Genomic DNA, 20004 nt, shown 5'->3' with positions numbered 1-20004 from the left:
TATTGTCCTTTTGCCGTTGTGTCTTTAAGGTTTCCTTGCATACTTATTATTAACAAGGCTCCTAATGAGCAAAGTTAGACAATACACAAAATAAAAGGCAACAGATCTGGTGTTTCTTTATTCATTCATTATTCATTCATTTTGGGAAACTGCTTATTTTCTTTGTTTTTTGCTGAGCATTATATGACACAACTCTCATGTCTGTTCTCTCAATGTGAAGCTTAAGCCAGCAGATGGTAAGCTTAGCTTAGCATAAACTCTCAAAACATGGGGAGGCAGCAAACCTGGCTACATGCAGAGCTGGAAAAAAAAACACCAACCAGCATCTGTAATTCTCACTAATTAACATCTTATGTCTCACTTGTTTTACTCAAACAAAAATCCAGTTAATAGTTAAGCTTTAGCGGCAGCGGTAGGCTCATTCTGTTACCGTTTGACAGAGCTACTCGAGCTGTTTCCCCCTCTTTCTTGTCTTTATGCTGTGCTAAGCTAACCAGCTGCAGAGCGTAGCCTTAGATTTGACAAATGTGAGATTGGTATCAATCTGCGCCTTTAAATTTTACATCTATTACATCTGTTACATCTTGTTTTTTAATCCATATGCAAACTGAAATGTTAAAACAAGTTATTGTTTCATGGGTTGTAACTCAGCTGGGTAAGTCACTGCACCCCTCCCTCAAAACATCCCTTTAACAAACCGACACATAACATTGTAAGTTAAAAGGAACAGCTCTTTTCTGTTTGCAGCAGTGGACTCTTCAGGTCTGTGTTTGTTGTTCTGTACAACCACAGTGTCATTTCCCACGTTGTCTGTGGCTAATTGTTATTTTAATGAGTCTGTCCAGCAGTTCTTCAGTGATAACTGCAGCAGGACGCTGATTGTGCAGTGGCTTGTCAATGGTGGAGCCAAGTAAAACTAACCCTACACCAGACCCAAGTGGATGACCGAAACCAGGGCCTGGGCCAGCTGGGACTGAGTGCAGTGAGCTTATACTTGATCAATGCCCACTGTTAAGTCTCTGATACCCTTACATGGAAGAAGCCCTCAGTGCCTCCATGCAGGAATTATTGGTATTTTGAATGTATTGTATTTCTGTCTCATTCAGCAGGCTGGTGCAGGTTGGCTGCAGGCCTGCTGTGTCTGATCGGTGAGCCCAGAGTCAGGTCGGCCAGTTCAGAGCTGTCTTGCAGAGCTGAGATAGCAATCAGGGAGCCAGTCGCTGCCAGGAAAACCATGCTCACTCAGGGCCTGGCTTAGTCCCATCGGTGACTTCAGCAGTCCGTACATTACTCTGCGATTCGGTCACAAAATGTTCGCTACGTAAAACTCAACACGTTATTCTGTACCTGTTGTCCAGGAGTGGGTTCAGTCATCAACAGTGTCTACTGTCTGACCAGAATCACCTGATTTTGTTGTGCAGTTCTGATTTTGATTTAGTTTTAGTCACCTTTCAGTTTTTAGCTTCAAAGCTTACTTTTTTATTTAGCTTGTCTTGTTTCCTGTGACGGGAAGAAAAAAATTGTTATGGTTTTTGTTGGTGAAATCAACAGAGATCAAATCTTTACCCTGAGCAAAACCAACGTTTAAATCCAAACCTTCCGCAGACTGCACTAACTAGAGTGCGCTAGCTCTCGCAGCCTGCTGTAGCACCGCTAGCAAAGAGGAAGAGAGGAGGAAAGGCAAGATTTAAATCTTGGTTTAGGACATTTTATCATTCAGACAGCCATAGACAAAAAATACCTTTAAAGACACAACCCACCACTGGATAACCAGTAAAACGATTGTTGATTTCCCATCTAAGGTTTGCAATGGCAGCACTATGTGACTGGTTAGTGGAGCTTTGTTCGGAGGGGTGAGGTCAGAAATGGGCCAAGCCTCGGCTCTGATCATTCACTATAAGAAACTACAGTATTTGTATCAAAAATAGCAGTTTATCAAGGCGCTGGATAGATGGTGTGCAGATGTACACTGAGAGCTGCTTTGCTGTGTGCGTGTCGAAGCTAAGTCATGCTCTGAAGTTGAAGCCAAACAGATATACAGCCACAGAGATCTACTTCACTGTAAAACTGAGCTTGTAGAGTAACAATACTCTGCAATGCAGGTCTCTTTTAACTAACGCCAGGCATTTTCTGTTGCTGGACAGGGTGAACTATTGTTTGCTTTGTCTTCTTTTCTAGGCATCTTCTATATGTTCAGTGCAAAATTAATGTCTTTCTGTATCTTGTAGGTATGTGGAGTTTTGTATTTTTACCACTGTTGTTTTAAGTTTTATGTAAACCAAAGAGACTTGGATAGTTTGGCCAGAGAGAAAAAATAAAGTAAATATTTCTACAGTATATCAAAAAATAGTCATTAACAGAAATACATTTCTAGATAATCACATTCTACATATTTAGAAAACATAAACAATGCTAACAGTTGGATGTTCCTTTCATTTTAGTGATGAGACTGATGTTTGGTCCAACACATTTGTATAAAAACCTAAAACACTGGACGATATGATGAAGTACAAAGTACCAGTCGTAGCACCTTGTTCAGAATGGACACATCAGTTTGGTTGTGCTAGGCTTTCATTCCTATCTGACAGGTATCAGAGGATCTAAGCGAGATTTCTTTTCGTCTGTTTTCAGCTGCGTTTCATGGCGTTGTAGTTGTTCCTGTGGTCTTGAACAAAACAAGATAAGTGCCCAAAGTATCTGTCCAACCACGAGACAATTTGCTGTTAAACTGTTCTCAGTTCAGACGCGTCGTTCCGTGTTACATGACATGACTAGTCCATTCCTGAATGACAGTATGGCTGTAGCTGTGATATCCTCCAACCCTCACCGCCCCTAAAACAACCCACCCGCCCCCCTCAAAGGCATTGATTAAATAATATGAACCTTAAATATGTGTAAATTATTCCTCCTAGAGTATCAGGTCCCAGATTACAAAGCAACAACATGACTCTGTCTGACAATAATGTCTTAAGGTTTCCATGAAGTAAAGCATCACAGTTTGAATGTGTTTGTTCATACCTCCAAAATCTGTCTCTTTTTCACTCCACTAGTGGGTTCACTAGTGTATGTGAGTTTGTGTGCATGCTAATGTGTCTATGTGTGTGTTTGCAGGTTGTTTGTATGTGTGTTTGTGTTTCAGTTGTGGCCTTTGAAGCAGTACACTCCGTACAGCTTGTGCTTTTTGTCGGGGAAGCCGGCAAACCTCACAGCAGCTTCCGTGGGACTACAACGTCGGCGGGGACGGGAGATGGGATAACGGACACTGCCATCAGCCAGCCAGCCGGCGTCACAGCGGTCGTAGCCCAGCAGCTTCCAGGCAGCATACATCTGGCCGACCTTGGCGATCTGGGCACCGTCTTTTTGGCAAGCCCTGACTGCCTCATCATAGGTCAGCTTAGAGGGGTGGATCAAGTAGTAGAACCGACCTGGGAAGATAGAAACGCAGGTAAAAACATAAATATAAAATCCAATAATACAAATAATGCACGATCATATGAACATAAAAGACAGAATTCTGATATTGTTTTGTAACTGTTCCAGTAGTGTGGTAAAATAAAAATCTGGCTGGTGATAGAGAAGAGTTCACATCACTGATTTCCTGTCTCTGCATGATGATGTAGAAATCCTCATCTATGCAGACGACACTGTCCTGTACTCTCAGGACAGTGTTGGCTGCTGAGCTGTTAATATATTTGACTAATAAAGATGCACTGCAGACTGCAAACACTCAACTGTCATTTTGAAATTTCAAAAAAAAAATCCTGAAGCTTTGCCTTTCAAAACAAGTGGTAAATTGTAAATTAAAAAAAAAAACTTGTGTTGCATTTCCCATCAAGGCTCACCGCACAGCAAACATACACGTCAAACACAAAGATTCTCATGGCAGATTCGCTGAGTGACTTTTCTTTGTTCAGCTAACAGTGAAAGTGATCTGACCCATCAGCCCCCTGGTTTTTATTGGATTGTCATCTTTAGGAACCTGGGTAAATAAAGGTAAACACACAGGTAGAATTTTGTCTGTCACCTTTGTAATGGGAGGTGAAGCAGAAGACATCGTAGTGGTTCTTGTCCTTGTCCCTCAGGCCATAGTTGCGAACGCCCGGCACTGTGTTTTTGCCCCCACAGGGTTCTCTGGGGGTGATGATGGGATACTGCACTGAGCCGTCATTTAGCCAGCCAGCATTGCACCAGTCCATCCCTCCTCGCCACGCATCATACAGCTGGTCGAAGGACGCCACGATAGCATCCTGGCTACGACATGCCCGCTCAGCATCGTAGAAATTGAGGTTGTAGCGACCCAAACGGGGGAAGTACGGGTAGACAACACCTACATGCAGAGGTGGGAAAAAGAAAAAGAGAGCAGGGAAGGAGACATGATGGATGACCTGCAGTTAGCAGACAAAACTGGGATCCGTCCTCTGGGCTTTGTATTCGATCCTGTTATTTAACCTAATGACTGAAAGGAAAAGAACGTCTCACGCTGTAAGCACAGCTGTTTCAGCCTGGTGCCAGCGTTTCTGGCTGCGGGCAGTAATGGCTGATGTCTCTGGCTGCTCTCAAGCATAATGAAGCTGCTCTGACATTGATGTACACAATGCTTACAGAACACACTCGCTCCTGACATTGCCCCAAGCAGTCGGTGCTCGTGGAGCTAAATTTAGTCTGACTGCAGCCTGTTACAGCACAATGACATTTAATAGATAATAGTTTATGAAATGCCACTTCCTCATTCTGTCCCATTTTAAAGATTTATTCCAACCAAATATCTTACCTTCAAGGTCGAGAGACACCACCGCCGTTCCATCTTCCAGCCCATCAATAACTTCACATTTATATCTCCCATAATCCTCCAGGGTGATCTCCGTGATGACCAGAGAGGCATCCATGGGAGAGGAGCCTTGTAGGTGGACACGTCCATGGAAACTGCCATAACTCCTTTTGTGATAATCCATGGCAACAAAAACATCCAACTAGAGCAAGATGAAGAGCGGTGAGTTCATGATGCCAAGCTGCAATGAAACTATGTTCACACTACCCACATCTGATCATAGAAACAATCCAGAACATAATCTCTGTAGAACGGCAAAACGCCAAAATGTCCAACTTTCGCTTTATGTTTAACGCACTTTAATTCACCTGTAAAGGGTTTTTAAACTGTCTTTAAACTACAGAGTGAGTTTCCTCTGGAGCTTCCCACTACTCAGAAACATAGCTCCTTTAAGTTAACCATATACTGATGTTCAGGAATGCCACACACGCCTAATGAAGAAAACATTTAGCAACACAAATAACAATCCTCAGTTAAGATCAATAGAGGAACCTCTTTCAGGTAGTCTGAGGTCAGCTTGGTCCATTTGATCCTCATCTTACGATTGGGTGCCAGTGATTGGTCCCTTTGGATCTTGCATGGCAGAGTAGCGTTTCCTCCTCGCCTCGACAGCACCTTTGATTGTTCTGCCACCACCGAGAGTCGAGGGCCGTTTTCTGAAACACAGCAACACAATTAGAAACAAAATTACACAACAATAGATAAACAAGCAAAACAACATCAAACATATCAGCTGCCACTGTCTGGATCTACGTTCTCACAAACAGAAACTCGAACAGAACAGAGTTCAAACACCTCCCAGTGTTTTTGCTGCTGTGGTTCCAGAGCATGAACGTTTAAAGGAGCAGTTCAAAAGTTTGGTAAAAACTAATTTACTTTTCTTTCTTTGTGAGATGAGGGGATTGATTCCACTCCACAGAGATGGAGTCAGCACATCATTAGCTTAGCTTAGCACAGCTGAGTGTTTTTAAGGCTAAATGAAAGTATGCCCACTGAAACCGTGCACACCATAGATTTATATTAGCATGTGATTCGTCTGCTGCTGAGACCTCTGGCCTCCGTCACCGATGACGTTTTCCACACACGCTGTCCGACCAGCGCAGCTTGTCCCTTTGCTGCATAAGCATGTGTGTGTTTGTCAGCTCAGCTGAGCGAACAGCTAATGGCACATTGATCCTGCGTTGTGGACCGTGGGACGTTAGAGCTTTCATTTCCTCTGAGCTGCGTCTTCAGCTCCTGAATCATCCGACAGTCTGAACTGCACCCAGCTCGCTCTCATTACTGTCCTACTAATAGTTTGTCTGCTAAGTTTTTCAGTCGCCTGATTATCAGTTGGTTATTACTTTTTACTATTTGTTTGTTCGCTTTTAAGTAGTTAGTTATTCGTTAGATAGCTGTTAGCTGTTAGTCCATTTATTTTTAATCAGTTTTCAGTTACATTTCGTTATTTCTACTTTCCAAAAACTTTGAGTTGAATTTCAGTTTTTTATCAGACAGAATAAATATTGGTTTCAGGAAAAACAATGAAACTCATTTTGATGGTAAATCCAACATTTTCTCTTTTCTTCTCAGCATTAACTGTTAAAATACCAGATCTCAGCTGGACACGTGTACAACATGATTCTCTGTACATTCCTATTTTATTATCCTACATGTTTTGGTTTTGTGCATAAGTCATAACATATGGAAAGTGTTTAAATTTCTGTTTTGTTTGAAATCTTGACGTGTACAAATAAAGTTTTCATCAGTACGTACTGATAGGCTAATGAGACAGATAACTCTATCTCACTGAGCTAATAATCCCCCACATAGCAGCCTTATCTCCGAGCCACAGCAGCACAACACACTGATAAACTGAAGAAACAAATGACACTGCAGAGCGAGTGTCACGAACGAAACACAGACAAGGAGAAGGTCTCTGCTGATCCTGTGTGACACGGTCCGGTTTTATTTCTATTTCTGTCCAAATCATAAGAGACATCATCGAATAGCACTTTACAGCGTTAGGCTGAGGACTGATAATATTATGGAGAGAAACCCACCACCAAAAAGCACCTGGGGACAGTGGAGAGGAAAAACCGGATCCAGAACCGGACCCAGCGACCAGCCACTCACCTGTGACATAGATGGTCCTGGAGTGCTCCAGCTCAGGGTAGAGGGTGTCTAAGTCGTTGTCTGCCACAGTCAGTGAGATCAAAACACAGAGCAGCACAGGAATCATCTTCACTCACCAAACCGGGGGTCTGCTCACTGCAGAGACACACAGAGGGGGGTGGGGGTGTTACAGCACAGTATGTACAGTAACATCATGCTGAGCAGAGAGTCCTGGGTCACACACTGTCCCTGTACGTGCACACAGAGAAAGGAAAAGTTCTCCATACTGAACGTCTCACACAGAAGCGTGTTCTGATGCAGCTCGGCTCAGAACAGTGTGACACACTGTTTCTATCTGCAGTGCTGAGAGCTCTGTGATTTCTATGGGAGTGCGGAACAGCCTGCATCCTCTACGCTGAGCACATCTACAGGCGACGGCACGAACCACAAATCTCACATTCTCATCACAAAGTTGTTGAACAGTCTCGAATAAAGAAAAGAAAAAAAGGACTGAAAATCGTCCTTGATGCACAAACCGGACGTCCTGAGAGAAGCTACACACCACAGAGGACTACACACGAGCACAACACACTCTGAATACAACATGAACACACACACATGACGTGAGTATACACGGTACATACTGTGCAGTAAATATTCTCTGTCATCCAACCGTGTGAGGAAGCAGCATGTCCCGGTGAGACTGACAGTCCACAACTTCAGACGGAGACTGTGCCACAATGCAGCGTCACCCCCACAGCTCACGCTTCATTCACACACACACACTGCAGCCCATCCTCTACACACTCATCCCAAACAGAACGGGGTTCACCATCTTACTTCCACTTCGGGGACGTGTTTTATGGAAGCTCAGGGCTGCCAATAATGAAATGAAGCTGTATAATCAAACTGAATCTGGAAAAGGTCTTTGTGTCAATGTGACCAGTCCCAGAGTGGATCTGAATGGACCTGAGAGTGAAAGGTCTCAGCTCTGATCACTGAAGATGTTTACTGAAAACTCTCTGTCTTTTCTCCTGTTTCAGATCCAGTCACTCCCACATGTCCTGCAGTAACCCCTGACCTCCTCCGCCCACATCATGCTGGTTTTTGACTCAGAGTGCACCTGGAGTCCTTCACCACCACCCATCATAGACCCTCCGATCTCAGGTCCAAAGTCCAAAGCCGCACTCTTTACTTGCTGCACCTCAACCGCTTCCCATGTCAAGATCTCTTCAAGTTAAGTGTCAGCAGGTTTCTAATCAGCCTTTTTACATTAATGGGAGTGTGAATGACAGAGATGTCAGACAGATGAATCCTCATGTTCACAATGATTCAGGTAAAACTGAAGCTAACGCAGAGACACTCAGCAAAGCCTGAGACGTGGTTTCAAATGTTTGACTCTGTAAAATTCAGAAAGTTTGTATTTTCATTATTAACTGGATCTTATCAAGTAAGAAAATACAAACAGAATTAATTTCTAAATTCATGTTGGACATGATTCACACACCAGTCAGTTTCATTTTAAAGTTTTAAAAGCAGCTCTGGACTTCCATAGTGTGTGTGTGTGCATCTGTGTGTGTGTCTGTGTGTGCGTGTGTCTGTGTGTAAAGGGGGAGTCATTTGGATTGATCCCTCCATCCGTCCCCCCTCCCACCCTTATCTTCATTCACTCCATCCCAAATTGCTGATGCGCTGGCCCCCTCTGCCAGGTGGAGCTCCTGCAGTCAGCAGAATAACTCTGCAGCACACACACACACACACACTGTGCCAGTTACACACACACATCGCTTATTACCCCTCCCTGCCTGAAAATAGTCATTATGCACACCAGGATGGGGCGAGGGGGGGTGCAGCCATAAGTAGGTGGAATGTGGGGACAGATGTGATATGTCCTTTTTAAAAAGGAGAAAACTTTGAGTCAGACTGTTCTCTGCAGGACACGAGGGGAGCAGGTGATGTGTGAAATGAGAATAGATGAGAGGAGACGCAGGAAGGTGAAGACACTGAGATACAGCAGGAAAATAGGCTGGAGCAGGGAGGGAGGGAGGTGGAGCAGGCTGAGAGGACTCTGCAGCAGCAGAACGGATGCAGGGAATGAAGCTTCAAGCTCCATCAGCTCTGTTAGCAGCTGTTAACTACAGACACACTCAGCTGTTTATCTACACATGGATAAGACATCATCTGTGGAAAAGGCCTCGCACCTGAATGCCGACAGAATTCCTCAGCCTCCATCTGTGTGGAGGGTAAACAAGCCCACGTCTTTAAAGGCCAGGTGTGTGCGAGTGTGTACGTCACCTGTTTGTCCTCAAACAGTGTGTGGATAGTTCAGGTATGAGGACATATGTCAGACGCTGTATGTCACTAACAGTTAGCATGTTTGTGTTTTTTCTCCACAGCCTGTGTTTAGATCAGAGAATCCTTCATGACCCCAGAGATTAAATCCTACGCACTGGTCCTTTAACACACATTACAACACTGACACAAACATTTACTGCGTTATCTCATATTTATTTAAAAAATGGAAATAAGAAAAAAACGATCAGTCCACAGGATGAGCTCAGGCTCTGCGAAGATGGAGATTCTTTACAGTTGGAACTGGAGTAATCTATTGTCCCACAGAGAACAGAGGGGCCCCTCCCAGTCCCTGCTCGTTAGGAGTCAGATGCCAAGTCATTGGCTCTGTGAACAGGCCAAAGCAAACGCATGCTCTCATACACACATCAATACTGTGGTGAGAAAGATTTATTTTGAAAGGACAGCAGTTTTTGTGTGTGTGCGTGTGTGTGTGAGTTTGGCCTCCGACGCTGTAAACAGAGATGGGAGAGAAGAAAAGCTGTGGCTCTGTTCTTAGAATCATACGACAAACTTGATTCTGACTTTTCCACAATCATTTTATAAGAAATGAAATCAGCCACTAAAATGTGAAGCGGTCGAATCAGAGGTTTGTTTCACCTGCTTCGTAAGATCAAAAGGACAAACTCAGATTCATCATGTCATTTCTGACAGAAAATGACATCACATCAGCCAAGAGGGTCAAACCCCATGAAGCCAAGAGGCAGCACTTGGCTTCATGGAGTTTCTAACTTTCACGCTGCTTACAGCTGTTTAGTCAGTCATACATTCAGGGTCCACACTTATGTTAACGTGTACGAGCTGGAGTCTGGTGTCAGTGTGTGCACAGTGTAAATGCATGAGGCATTTTAAACGCCGGATCTCAGGACTTCAGCAAACTTTAAACACTCAACATTCAGAGTTACGAGGAGAGAACAAACCTCTCGAGTTAAACTATCAGAAAAAGCACAGCTGGCACACACACCTAAAGTTTCCAGCCCTTGTTTGGTTGTGCTCTTTTATTTAGTCTAGAGTTTCTGTTAACGCCAGAAAAGCAATTTTGCACAATAATGTGGTCCATTAGAAGCATGTGTACACGACCTGAGACCTCTGCTCCAAACCATAAACACTTTGAGCGAGTTCAGACATCTGATGGCTCAGTTAGCTTTTGTGAAATAACAGAAACACATTACGTGTAATCACGAGTGTTTGCAGTGTTTCTATCTGAGTCAAAGACCCATTAAAGGTCAAACGTCAGTTTACTTGAAGTGTTTTTAGAGCTGGACTCTGTCTCTTCTCCCTCTTTAAATGCACCACAGTATGTGGCAGACGCCTCTTTTCCCTCCATCAAAGCCTGATTTCTTCACACAGGTCCTGCTGATCTTTTTTCCAGTTTATCTGTTGTTGTTCTGTCGTGTTGAAGTCTGTCACGCTCACATCAGCATGTTGTATTTGTGATGTGACTCATTATCCTGCCGCTGGTTTTTCTCTGAAAGTGTGTCAGCTGTGCATGAAGAGACACACCTGTTCACGAGTGAACACCTTTCTGTGGCTCTGACCACAGCCAGGACACAGCTCAGAGGTGCGATCGACTGTGGTCAGAAATGTCTGTCGCACCTGTGACCACACCCACAGTGATGTCACAGTGTACCGACATGCCCTGGGGTACAGTTTGACATCACTGCGGTGAGAGGTTAAACCACCAGAGGTCAGCAAACGTTCTGCAGGATTTCAGGGGAGTTATTTATTCCTGTTTAAAGAAACTTACTGAGCAGAATCTGCGGTTTGGCAGATTTGTCCAGTTTTTACACTCTTCTCTGCTGATATGGTTTAAAAAACATTCCATTTGTCATGAGTGTTTACACGCTTGTGGTTGGAATGAGTCTTGTCATCGGTCTCTGACAGCTTAGTTTCACCTCAGACCTGCTGCTGACTGTGCACTTTCTCCGTTAGCTCCAGTGCAAAGTGCAAAAGTCACAACCTGTGTCTGGAATACCAAAATCACCACAGCACGCGACCGACCGCGTTCACAGCTGTTCACATAACGCTCAGCGAAACAGTCCCTGACACGTGATCCTCTCTCTGCAGGACACGGCCACTCAGTGCAGCTTCTTGTTGAGTTAAAAGAACAAAGCCGGGATTCGCGTGCAGGCTGGAGAGAGCGTCAGAGATTTCACAAGCATTTCCCAAAGCACCCTGAGGTTATAGCTGGGACATTTCTCTGGTTAATTCTCACATTCTTATTGTGCAAATACAACATCTGCTCGGTTCAGGACCATTTCATCACAAACACAAGCTCTTCTCATTTGAGCTCTCAGGAAAAAAAAGCCATCGGCTTCTTCTCTGCATCACCTTTGGTCTTGAATCTACCTGAGACAGATCGTCATGTGAAACAGGATGTTCTGATTTGTTACTTCTGATAAAATCAAACACTGAGATGACTGCTCACGCTGCACGTCCATCACTGGGTGAAGGGCACATAATGACTTTCAGGTTCACGTTCAGGAACTTGTCCCAGCTCTGATAAACTGGGTGTTAGTTTGCATCTGTGTAAACAACAGTTTGATGCTTTAGAAGCTTCAGACTCATCTGCCCCTCGAGACCCGAGGCTCCTGTAACATGGGAGACATTCCTGCTTTGAGGTTGTTGTTGACAGATGCTTATGATGAAGCTGTGGAGCGGGTGAGCGGCTACCTGACCCCCACAAAACCTTCAGAGGAAGAAATAAATGAGGTGTGAAACACCAAAAGCCTTAAAGTTTGATAGAGACCCGAGGGGGCGATGATGCAGAGGGCAGAAAGATGTGTGTGTGTGTGTGTGTGTGTGTGTGTGTGTGTGTGTGTGTGTGTGTGTGTGTGTGTGTGTGTGTGTGTGTGTGTGGGGTGAGCTCCATAAATGTGGTGATGAGTCCTTTGACTGCTTGAAACTTTATCTGTGACTATAAGAAGCCAGGTGGAGAAAACATCTACAGTCTTTATGACACAGAGGTAAAAACTGTTTTCCTATGACCGTGCACACGCACACACACACACACACACACACACACACTGCTGTTGTGCTATTAAACATGTCCTTTTGGTGCTTCTTGTTTTCAGGAGCGTCTGATCCGCTGCATTAAAGTCCTGGATGGTTCCCACTGCAGCAGTAATGGAAGCTGTGCTCTGCATCTTTACTGAAGGTGGGAAAGTTAACCAGTCAAACCAACCCGTCAGTGCTCATCACCTCAGTCTGTTACAGCATCTCAGAAAACCAATACACAGTATTCAGAAACTCCTCTGACAAAGCTGAACTCTCACCTCTCTGTGGCCTGTCTGTTTTCCAGTGTGAACTGGAGTCACTGTTGCCCTGTTTGGATGATGGGGAGAAGAATCCACTATGGCTGCCGTCCTCACCGTCTGCAGTCGCCCTGTCTCCACCCTCGGGGCAGCAACGGTCCCATTACGGTGTAGTGCATCAAAATGAGGGAATGAAGACGCGACGCTCCAAAACAGGTGAGTTTTCAAACAGTACTGTCTGAAGACCAAAAGCCCAGGAGGGCCCCAGGAGTGTATTTCTAAGATATGAGGGGCCACAGCAGCTCCTGGGGCAGAGCAGGTGCTGAGATCATTTAAACACGTTCTACTGATGTTAAAAAAAAAACCAGAACATGATGTCAACATGTGTGTTATGTTTCTGTCTCAGTGATGTCAGAGAGGGGAGGTCTTTGTTAAGAAAAGCAATGACTAACAGACATGGAGGGACAGTGGACCCCCACCCCTCATACATGACCACAGGACTCACAGACTGAATGAGACACAGGCATTTTGCATCTATTTTCACTAGTTTTCTGTCTCTTTAAAGTCGTTTCACTGACTTTCCCACAAGAAGTGTTGGTACTCTGGTCCAGGGGCTCCCTGAGTCTTGGGGCCCCTGGCCTGTCCCTGGTTGGCCCAGTCAGTAATCCATCCATTCTACAAGGTGAATGAAACCTGTAACCGTACCACAGAGGCACAAAATGATCACAGACGACAGCTGCTGTTTTCTGTCTCTTTGTGACTTTTACAGGTCTGTGCCCCGGGTCCTGTTGTTTTTTGATCCGTCAGCACTTAGTTTATAGATGGATGTGAATTCTGTGTTTGACATCACGTAATTACAGATAAACACAACGATCCAGATCAGCCTGGTTCCATGTACACAGTGGTGGATTCTTTAATCTGCTCTTATCTTGGTGATTTCTGTCTGATATGGCTGTTAAGAGCTCTGGAGAACATTTCAGGTCACCCAGCTGACACTGGGACTCCTGACAAACTGATAAGGTTCACCCCCAGAGTCTCAGCAGAGATTCAGATAATCGACACCTGTGTTCCTGTAAAACAGGACACAAAGGTCTCATTAAAAACCAGCAGTTAAAAACAGCAAAAGCAAAGGAAACGTTCGGCGTCATTTTTTAAATAAAACCTTTTAAAAAAACATGGAAACTTCCTCCTTCCAACCAAACACAGGACTCACTTTCTGGGGCTATGCCCCCGTCACAAAGCTTTTCCATGGAGAGCTGCTCTCAGGCTGATGGGAAATGATGCAGTGAAGATGCTATATTCAGCATCACTGCACCGGACCAGGAACACCCCGCTGTAACAGGTTTCAGCAGCTGTGAGACAACCTGCCGGGGAAAAGCAGACGGACCTCGCCGAGCGCCTCGACTCCGACATTTGTTAAGAGCTTATTTGTATGTGGGTGTGGTACAAAGTAGGGTATCAACTGGACACACAGCCCGGGCCATTCACAAACGGCTCAGTGAGTTTCCTCATTGAACAGGACACATATTTTCCTCTGTGGTTGAAGTGGTAGGTTCAAACCAGTCCACTGCTGACCAGCACATGAATGTTTTTACGTCTCCGTCACACCACCTTGGCTGCTACAAAGAGTCCTCAGTACGGAGCACAGTAGGCCTGTGATGGCGGGTTTGGTCCAATCAGGACGCTCCATATGAATTTCCAACAAACACATCACATGTAGTTTTTAACAGCAAACTTCCAGCATCGCCACGAGAAGACGAAAGCCGTCACGGAACGTCTCCTGCTAATGCCTGTTTGTGTTTGAAAGCCTCGTTTATCTGAAACCTCTGAGCCACAGCTGTGATCCACGCTGTTAGACTGGGTCACATGTTCCTGCACATGTGAAAGAAGGTGGCTGAAACACCAGAGGGTCACCAGAATCAGTGGGATTCATCCTCTGGGAACCATGAATGTCTGTGTGGCAGATTCATCTCGTCTGAGCAGCTGATTTATTCTGCCCTGATGATAAAAAGCTTTGAATTCCTCAGCCATGCCACTGAAGCACTCAGGCACCAGATATCTTTTCCAGGATATATGACACTTCAGGACCTGGCAGTCTCAACCCTTCACCCTCCTCCCATCCCTCACCTCTCTGCCCACCCCACCCTTCCCACTGCGAGGAGGAAATTTACGATGCTTTCTTTCACTGAGTCGTTCTCCTGTCTCTTTTAACTGCCTGCCTCAACCCTGAGAAGAGCCACACAGTCAAAAGTTAATCTGGCTCTTCATCCCAGCATAGCTCTGTGTTTTAAAGGAGACGGCTGTGTATGCAGGGCTGTATCCTCTGTTTACCTCCCCTCACAAGGTGTCAGAGGTGAAAGCCAAAGGTTAAAGTTCAGTACTGGTCACAGCTGAATGTTACGTATGATATGAAACAGGTTAATATCTCAGGCTTTAGGGTCACATCTCATTTCCTCTCCTTCATGTTTTTTTGCTTTATAAACAGTGTAAAATTTCATTTCAGTGAAACAGTGGTAATCAGCCTAATGTGAGTTCACTCACTTCACCTTCACTAACCAATATTTTTACCAATAAAGGAAGTCAGAGTATAATATTCTAAAAGGAGCAGTTCAAGACTTTGGAAATACACGTGTCTGTTGTGTTTCCAAAAGTTAAACAAGAAGATCAACAACCGTCTTATATAAGAGATGGAGCCAAGAGGCAATTAGCTTAGCTTAGCATAAAGACTGGAAACCGATGGAAACAGCTAGCCTGGCTCTGTCCAAAGTACAATAAGGCTACAGCTACAACTACAGAGCTAAGATGTGCTTAGCATGCTAACAGCTCACAATGACAATGCTAACATACTGATATTTAGTCTAATGTTTATCATCTCAGTTTAGCAGGTTAGCATGATTACATTTAGCTAATTAGCACAAAACACAAACTACAGCAGATACAGGCTGAAATATCAACAGCTGTTGGATGGATTGCCAGAACGTGTTGTACAGGTATGCAGGTGTCATATCCAAAGACTCATACTATGGTTTTTATCAAACTTTACTCAAACACAAGGAAATAATTTGTTGAGGACTATTTTCAGCAGCGGATTAATCTACATTGCTGACAGCAGGACAGTGTGTGTGTGGAGCCAAAATCAACCACAGTGCGTGTTGATGGTGATGACGGAACATGTGACTCAGACTAACAGGTGCATGGTGAATATGGCTAACTTATACCACTCTCTACACTAACATTTCACAACTGACACAATTCCACTTTGATGGACTGTTGATTTCACCTCGCGTCTTATTTATACTTATTAATAGCTGTGATGTAAAAATCAGTCTGATAGAGCGAGAGAGTCGGGAGACTGTGTGACACATGACGTCATGTTCAGAAACCTGACAGCAGCGTTTTGTGTTTGGCTCGTCTGAGTTTCATTTGTTTAACCGGAGAAAATAGTCTGCAAACACTTCACCTTGAATAAATGTTTTTCCGTCATTTATATTTCAGCTAAACAGGGGAAAGTTCAGAAAACGTGTCCTCAGGAAGGTGTTTGTTACACAAATAGTGGTAAACACACACACACACACACACACACAGAGTCTATTTAGAGAACATTGCTTTTAAAGCTCCAGCCAGTAGATGGCAAACACATCACTCAACACGACAGAAACTTCTATTCATGAGGCAAATACAGAGACTTCTTCTAAATTAATATCTAAACACATGTAGTCCTGCACACAACACACACACACACGCTGATGTGACCACACAGCCACAAATTCATTTAACCTGTTGTTTCCTGATCACCACTAATTTACACAAATTGAAGTTGACTTTGCTTGTGTGTGTGTGTCACTGCAGAAAATCAACCCCCCTTTTCATTTTGGGGAGGTGGACATGGGCCACTGCAGGCCACAGTCTGTGTGTTTGTGTGTGTGTGTGTGTGTGTACTGGGTGGGTGGGTGCAGGGGTAATGGGTGGGGGTCAGGGTGGAGCCGCCAAGTCTAAGCCAGCACACAGAGAGGGGTTGTTGGGCTGAGAGTCGCTCGCAGCCCTCGTGTTTTCAGCTTTAAATCACTTGGGCTCCGCTGCTCAACATGGTCGACCACAACTATGACAACTCTCACAAATATGATCGTCTGCACTGACAGACGACGAGTGGATGAGTGAGTCTGAGGAAAGAAGACGAAACCTCAGTTTATAGAAGACTGTGAAGGCGATTTCACTCAACAGGCCAATAAGTCGATCAATCGAATCAAAAAATGTCAAACGATTCCAGAGATTCACAGAGTCCAAATCTGAATGGTTTTAATCTGAGACCTTAAGGAAGCAGAACATCCAGCCAGGGACAGACTTTACCATCAGGTAACAGCCTGGGCCCCAGACTAACAAACTACAGACACATTGCACCATATTGTTTAGTTATAAAATAGGATTTACACATATATGAATGTATTACGTTTAAAATGATGTTCCTCTCCTAACTTTTCTTTCTTGCACTGCAGATCGATGGAGACAGTGAGTAGAACTACGATGGAAAAATCCTCCACTGAAATCAGAGTTTCACCAAATTTCATGAAAAGTTTCCAAAGCTGATGTTTATTCATCTTAAATTGTACGTTGTTTACATCCATGTTTCCGATGTGGCCATCTTACTGCGCTCGTACATTTCACAAAAACCTTTATCTAAACTGCTGTCAGCAGCTAGTACTGACAACAAAATACAAACAGCTACGACTAACAACTGTTTTCGTTTCCATTTGATCTACAGATTATTTTCTCCATGAACTGATCGATCGTTTGGTTCATTAAAAGTCTTGTTCTGTCCAACACCCAAAGAAATTCTGTTTGCTGTGATGTAAAACAAGTAATAACAATAAATGCTCTTATTTCAGAAGCTGGATCCAACAACCTGACAGGAGCCATCAATCCGTTATCAGAAGAGCTGCTGTTTTTGTGAGTGGCCACTTCCAGAGCTCTGTACAGTACAAACATGATTCTGCTTCAACATCTAAACAGCACTTTCATGTCTGATTCATGTTTTATTGACTGATCACATTTTGTATGTAAAACCACTGACGACAGCTGTCAGAGAACTGTAGTGAAACGTTCAGTATGACAGCGCTGAGGCACAGGTACAGGTGAGGTACGGGTACAGGTACCAACAGCTTCCATTCAAACAGAAGAAAATAAGGCTGAGGGGAGGCCCCTGTGTCTGGGCCCCCAAATCACTAAGCCTGCTCCTGCCTACAGTCTAACATGGGGCAGGAACTGTTCAGTGTTTGGATGTTTGGCTCGTTGTGGATCAGGATCAAATCCACCAAAAACAAATATGGCAGGTCAACGTTTTTCCAACAATCTGCAGAAAAATGCCAAACTTTCCAGCAGGACAAAGACAGGAAACATACACCAAAGCTACACCAGGCCAGCCTGGATCCTGGACTTTCCCTGGGATCGAAAGTAGACTGGTTACATCCCATAATATTCCATCACATCTTTAGGCTGAACTTAAAAAAAAAAGAGAATTCATTTCCAGCAGGTGACGAAGACAAATGAGACAAACTGCTCTGCTCACACAAAGCACAGAAAATCTAACAGGACTTTTTCTTTAGTGATAAAATGTGTGAAAAAAAACAAGTTGAATTAGTTTTAGTTCTATTTGTTTTTAAAGTGTGTGTGTAAACGTTTTATTTCTAATTACACTTCTGCTTAAACTGTTCTAATTATTAAGATTCAGATGGTGGAAGTGGTTATAATAAAGGTAATAATATATGATATAATAAAAATGTTTGCTGTTACTAATTATTTTCATGTGTTATTTTAGTTTTTGAAATATATTTGAATCACTTAACTACTGTTTAACTCGTCTTCTCTTTTCTGTTTTGCAGAGCAGCTTCAGCTCGAGGTTTATTATCTTGTCTCGTGTCCCAGGTTTGAGTCCGAGCACTTCTCTGTCTTACATGACACACAACATTCAGCGCTCAGTACCTATGTCCATCACCGAGCAGCAGTATGTCCAGTAAGAGCCGGGAATAGTCTGCAGTCCCTTACCTTGCTCAGGTCGCTGTGTCGCGGTCACAGTTTGAACTCTTCGGCGGTCCAGACGCGAACTGAAGCGCAGAACGATCGCGCTCGTCAAGGTAAGACGAAACAGGCGGTGTGGACGTTTCCCGCTGCTCTGGCACATCCAACCAGCGGCTCCTCTCAGAGTAAGAGTGACCAGGCGCGCTCCTCCCTGTGTCTCTGTTTTTACAGGCGTGAGGAGTCTGCGCTCTGCCCCGCGCCAAGACGCACGCAGGTGAAATCTACCCCGGTGAGGTCAGCAGGTTTACCTCCGCGCGCAAAGAGGAGACTCGGGTGATCCTTCACCCAACAGTAAGATCAGGTCTGTGTCTCAGGTTTGGCAGTTTGCCTCACATCACTGCGGAGGAAAGCCACCGATGTGCGCTCTCTGGGTTGTTGTTGTGTGACACATCTTTGCAGATGTTTCACACCCATTTCAGGCACAGTCTCAAACAGAGGAGCTGCCCAGCCCCTCTTGCTCAATATATAATGACAAACTTGATTTAAAGAGTCGTCCCCACTCGCTCCCCCTGTCTCTGCTTCCTCAGGCTCTCAGCTCAACAAAACATCATGTGAATAAAGTGATTGGACAGTGAGTCTGTTCCAGTTAAAGGCTTATGTTCATTAAAGGTTCTGTCAGCAGCTAGTCCAGATTTTATGATTAATTATGTCAGACATGTGAAAAGAAAAATAACTATTGTTTCCAACACACTTGGAACTTGACAGTTTCTCTGGCCTGTTTCAACAGGCAGGTTTACTCGTCCTAATCTGGTTAACTTAAACCTGAAACTGTCCCAGATCTGATGGGAGCAGGGCCACGGCCAAGATTTTACAAATGCTGAGGTCATGAAGTCCAGTTTCCCCCAAACGAGCCTTTTTATTGTTTGGATTTTTCATATTTTAGTGATTCAGTGAAATATTACAGTTACAGTCAGTGTTATTGTGTTAATAAGGGGAAAGCATAAAACAACGTCAGAGCACACCACCCCTCAACAAATACATTACAGGAAAACAAACATCTCTCTTACAAACAAAGATCAGTAAACCCCTGCAGTTATCTGATGGTGTCCCCTTCCTCCTGTCTGTCCTCCACCAGTCTCACTTGAATCTTCATGAGGTTTTAAATCAAATCTCACTTCATTCTGAGAACAAACCCGAAGCATCAGTGAAGCAGTAAATATCGAAACGTGCCAGAGGATCTTAAGGTGGTTCTGAGTCTGAGTTCTGGGTCAGATTCTGGGGCTTGTTGACTTTTTCTTTGATTAGATCATTGGTAATATTTCAGAAGAAGACGAAAACAAGACGACGTAAGAAAAAGAGCATCAGTCAAACCCTGAACTGTAAAAAAAATCAAAACCCAAGAAGAAAACATGAAGGAAATCTGATATTTCTGTTTGTTCCGTGCACACATCTGTGTGCGTCAGT

General features: G+C 44.1%; 1 protein-coding gene across 1 annotated transcript; it reads right to left on the bottom strand.

The window, feature by feature from the left end:
- LOC121195769 (hyaluronan and proteoglycan link protein 1-like) lies at positions 1–18958 on the bottom strand. Its single transcript, XM_041059428.1, has 6 exons — positions 18568–18958; positions 6944–7078; positions 5321–5484; positions 4772–4970; positions 4025–4327; positions 1–3425 (listed from the first exon to the last, which is right to left on the bottom strand). The coding sequence occupies exons 2-6, from the start codon at positions 7047–7049 to the stop codon at positions 3136–3138; spliced, it is 1062 nt and encodes a 353-aa protein (XP_040915362.1). The 5' UTR covers positions 7050–7078; positions 18568–18958; the 3' UTR covers positions 1–3135.
- Positions 18959–20004: the final 1046 nt, after the last annotated feature.

The sequence above is a fragment of the Toxotes jaculatrix genome, chromosome 16 (genome assembly GCF_017976425.1).
Source record: "Toxotes jaculatrix isolate fToxJac2 chromosome 16, fToxJac2.pri, whole genome shotgun sequence".
NCBI classification, from domain to species: Eukaryota; Metazoa; Chordata; class Actinopteri; family Toxotidae; genus Toxotes; species Toxotes jaculatrix.
Note: the sequence above shows the minus strand (reverse complement) of the source record. Positions and strands in the feature narration are given on the sequence as shown.

Excerpts from the sequence above, each read along its gene's own strand:
- LOC121195769 (XM_041059428.1), bottom strand. The coding sequence starts at position 7,049 with ATGATTCCTGTGCTGCTCTGTGTTTTGATCTCACTGACTGTGGCAGAC. Across the intron at positions 5,485-6,943 it reads CAGGACCATCTATGTCACAG|AAAACGGCCCTCGACTCTCG; the intron begins GTGAGTGGCTGG and ends GCTGTGTTTCAG. Across the intron at positions 4,971-5,320 it reads CCTCAGACTACCTGAAAGAG|TTGGATGTTTTTGTTGCCAT; the intron begins GTTCCTCTATTG and ends ATCTTGCTCTAG.